Below are 5,000 nucleotides of genomic sequence, written 5' to 3'. Positions count from 1 at the left end.
ATATTCATGCAACCCAAACACGGCGCCTACAGCCAACGTCACAGTCCACATACTTAATGGTAAGAATCAGCTTTTATCATATTTATATATCAACCTGCATAAGTGCGCCAGTGGCTTAATCAGAAGCGTGCTGGGCTCGCACTTGCTAAATTAAGGGTTCGAATCCCACGCTCCTCTATGATTCCCATCAGTGACTGTTACCCTTTGTCTGTATATTTACCTTTAGCAAAAGCATTTCAATAAGATTGAAATGTTCATAAATATCACTGGAAGGCTCTGGAACTCTTTTCCTTCCTATATATATTGAAATATTTCAGGAAAGGAGTTCTATGATACTTTTCAAACAATAACATTCAACATGAAATTTCTAGTCTTTGTGTCTTCGCTTTGGAGCCGTCCTACTGCGTTTATTTTGATTTTATATTTTCGCTGCTCTATGATATGAATAAATAAAAAGGTAAGTATTACCTGTAATTGTCTCTTCTTATTCATACAAGAGGTTTCATAAGGTTAGGAGTATTATCAGGGCCTTTACTGTATGAGAAAGGGGTTCATCCGGTACTTTGTTCCGGGGCCAAGGAGCCAAGAAAAGCCCCACAGCAACTATGGAACATGCATTTCCCCTTGAGAACAAACACTTTCTAGTGTCCTCAGACCAACATATAAGTTTGTATTAACATATCACACAACATTTAATTCTTTTTATTAGAACTTATCATTAATCATTATAGATTTATAGAAAAAAAAGCCTGCTTCGGGACCCCAAAGGAATTTTGTGCCACATTGCATTTCTTTTAGCTTATAATAACCTCTATAGTTGGTAAATAGTTAAATCCCCCAAAATTTTATGAACAAGATTTTCATATCAATGATGGGAATGAATGTTTAATATTTCTATTAGAGATTATATTTTTTGTATATATAAATCATGTCTTTTGGCCTTGTGTTCAAGTTTTATGCATTGTATGCCACCTTGATGTCTCTGATTTGTTGGAGTTGGAGAGCGCACTTCGAATAGTTCAAAGTTAGTTTCGCCCCGGAACACACCAATCAAATCAATCTTGAGTATGATTGAGTTATCTAAATTTCCCTGCATGTTGCATTCCAGTATTCTTAAAGTCTCGTGAAGTATAGAATATCTATATATGTATATAACCTATTATCACAGAAAGCATACAATAAACAGCTTATTCATTTAGATAGGAACTTGTGCAATGTCATGAAAAAAAAATCCAAATTCTAAAATCACTATCTTTTTAATGAAAGCCCATATATTGTAAATCTACATCTCATCAAAGTACCTCACTTGATTTTCTTTGATAATTTGTTTGTATTCTGTGGAAAAGAATATGCAAATTATATTTTTCAAGTTTATCTACATTTCGTTTAAAAAATTATATGATTTGCATAATGCAAAGGTGATCAAAGAAATCTCATTGAGCACGGGACAAATATTGTTCATTTTCTTGTTTAATTTTCTTTGAAAACTTAGACTTTTTTATTGTTAACTGGACCAAGAGAAGAATAAATTGTAGCAAGGAATATATGTATCTGAGGAACATGTCTATAACAGAACATGTATAATGATGATATCTTATGCTAAACTTCTAGTTGTCAAATAATAAGAAATATTTATTATTCCATACACATCAAAACACGTATATTTATCTGAAAGAGCCTGACCATGTGAAGAAATATTTCTATTAGAATTAGAGTATTAGAAAAAGTAGAATAAATAAAATTTCAAAAAAGACAATTACGCCACTGACATTGGTCTAAATAATCGAGATTTGTTTTTACTTTCTTGCCTATTTAACTATTCATACATTTTGCCTTATTCATCTGGTTAAACTATTTTGATTATTCACAAGTGGAAAAGTATATGTAATGATGTATATATATATATATATATATATATATGTAAAACCATACACGAGTCGGTGGCACGTTTGATTTGGTAGAGCCCCCGACTGTCACTACGGCGGTCCGGGTTCGAATCTTGCCCAGGACTGAAATAATTTCAGTGTCGCTGAGCTTCGAGTCGTTACCCCAACTCTAGAGTATGTGGTGTGTGTGCGTGTAAGGTCACAACATTACCCATAGATCGGGCATACGAACTCCGAGCTCTCATCCGGGAGGGAAATAGCTGTTGATCACGAGTCCAGCACGTGATCCAAAGACCAAGGTAAACAAACACACACACACACACACACACACACACACACACACACACACACACACACACACACACACACACACACACACACACACACACACACACACACACACACACACAGACACACACATATATATATATATATATGTATATATAAATATGTATAATATATACATACAAATATATATATATATATATATATATATATATATACACTAATAAGAACACGGGTACGTGTGTTCACTTAGGCAAAGTAGACCACTTAGAAAAAGAAACTTATGAAGCAGAGCGCGTCTGTGTATTAGATCTTCAGTGCAAAAGTACATAGTTGAATAGAAATACAGTACATAGTTTATATATACATGAAGAAGGAACAAGGACAGTTTACATAAGAGTAGATGACGTTTACCCCCTGAAAAGCGGTAGGTCAGGTCGCAAGGATCAATGCGTCCCACCAATGAGGGAGGGGTGACATAGGGCACAGTCGCAGGGTTACATTTTGCCTTATTGTTCTTTTGCTTATTTCTTTGCAGATAGAATTGTCAAGTTTATATAAGCCTTTTTGTATGTTAGTATTTTGATCACTGGTGGTATGGATCAAACTGCACTCTATTAAGTTTCTTACTATTATGTTATTGGTGTAATAGATGTCATGGCATTACCCCAATCAACAGGATGATTATGTAATTCAACATGTTTGAAGATACCACTAGAGTTATTGCTTCAATACTATTGTTGGTGAGCATATGTTTTACTGTAATAGTATTCTTAACAATTACCTTTATGGTAAATCTTTTTAATAATTCTCTGGCAATTAACAAATTTTCTTGAAATGACAAAATTAAAACATTATGATAACTGAAAGATGATTTTGGTTGGGAAGTTAAAAATGATTTCCCTGCAATATTGTAAGCAATATCAAGGAATTGTTTAGGGTATTTTAATTTCAACCCAATGTTAAAAACATTTCTGATTATGTCATCAATGAATTCAGAACTAAAGATACGGAAAGCTTTAAGAAACATGGAAGAGAAGACTGAACGTTTAACACTTTTTGGATGAAAAGAAGAATAATGAATATATGAGCTTACATTGGTACCATACCTTTCTTAGATTGCACTATCTTACGTCATGACAACAGCCTTAAATTTAAAGTATATCGAAAACCAATCAATGTAAGGTCATATATTTATTATTATTATTCTCATCCAAATAGTGTTAAACGTTCAGTCTCTTGTCATACATACCAACATTGACATACCAAAAGACATTTCACTCTTAAAAAAGGGATAGTCAGCTAAGGCGCTTACATTTGTCCATCCCACACACCTCCAACACCCATTTATCGTCTATTTTTCTTGCCTCCTTGTGTATGAGGAGCCATTCCCCACCACCGTCAGAAGCAGTTCAGCAAGGCAAAGCAAGACATCCCAAAGCAGTTGCATTCCTAAATGACTAACCAGTTTGACTCTAAAGATATCTCTATTTTCTAATTTCATATACATTTAATCTGGACTAATTTTATCTTGAACCAATTTTTAACCTAGAAGTAGATTTTCCAGGCTGATTTCTGTGCAATATAAGTTTGACTATGTTACACTTAAAACCAAAAAGGCTTTGGTCTTCCATAAGTTTTTAAATTGTATACTGTATATTTGGTGCTAGTTTAATCATTCTACTATGAGTCGCATTTAGAAAGAACGGAGTCTGAGCTCAAGTGCTATTTCGACAAAATTTTCTGCATGCAAGGTTAATTCTTTGTTGTCTGTTTAACTGAAGTTTAAAAGGATGAGAGCAAAGAGATGGTGTTGATTAGATTAGAAAACGCATCGTAAATTGAGTTGAAAGTATGAATTTTATTTCAACGTGGCTCTACTATTTATATGCATTACATAATTCATTTAAATATTTTTATTCATTTACATATTACAATCAAAATAAGATAGCTGGGCATGGGTGATTAACATTCGCATTTTTTTTCCTGTCACATGTGTCCCCTTTTCTCTTTCCTGGCCAAATTATGACAATGTTGCACCACATTTCTTATGAGAAATACTGCCAGTTTACTCAAAATCAACCTCTTTCATGAAACCGGTTTTGGAGACAAAGTCGAGAGGACACTGGTTGAAATTCATAAATAATCTGAAGGAAAAATATATAAGAAAATGCCACATATTATACAAAGAAGTATAACGTTCAGGAATCTGCCTCAACAATTATTCCAAACCAACATCATAGAACATCTTGAAAAAAAATATGATGATTATAAAATTACATGTAATGAAAATAGAGAAGAAAAAGAATATCAAGGAAAACGATGATATTCAAAGGTCTTATTGCACATCTGCGTGAATAACACAAGCGAACTCATATTGGAAAAATATAATGAAATTCCACACATTAGGAAGCTTCAGGCAACTGATGACTTTTGACTTATTCTGAATAAAATGTATGCAATCATTCTGGTTCCTTGCTATAAAAGCCATCTATAGATATACGCGAGATTGTAAACACAGACAGACAGACAGACAGACAGACAGACAGACAGACAGACAGACAGACAGACAGACAGACAGACAGACAGACAGACAGAGAGACTCACACACACACACACACACACACACACACACACACACACACACACACACACACACACACACACACACACACACACACACACACACACACACACACACACACACACACACACACACACACACACACACACACACACACACACACACACACACACACACACACACACACACACACACACACACACACACACACACACACACACACACACACACACACACACACACAC

At 34.5% G+C, this 5,000-nt stretch overlaps 1 protein-coding gene across 1 annotated transcript in view; it reads left to right on the top strand.

The window, feature by feature from the left end:
- Positions 1-5,000, top strand: part of LOC143041526 (zwei Ig domain protein zig-8-like) — an 815,605-nt gene that overhangs the window by 773,576 nt on the left and 37,029 nt on the right. The window contains exon 7 of the mRNA XM_076213506.1: positions 1-59. This exon is cut by the window's left edge and continues 110 nt beyond it. Coding sequence (XP_076069621.1) covers positions 1-59 — 59 coding nt within the window. The remainder of the gene's footprint in view (positions 60-5,000) is intronic.

Source organism: Oratosquilla oratoria, chromosome 31, assembly GCF_046742065.1.
Source record: "Oratosquilla oratoria isolate Oo_2021 chromosome 31, ASM4674206v1, whole genome shotgun sequence".
NCBI classification, from domain to species: domain Eukaryota; kingdom Metazoa; phylum Arthropoda; class Malacostraca; order Stomatopoda; family Squillidae; genus Oratosquilla; species Oratosquilla oratoria.
This window is presented reverse-complemented; position numbering and strand designations above follow the sequence as displayed.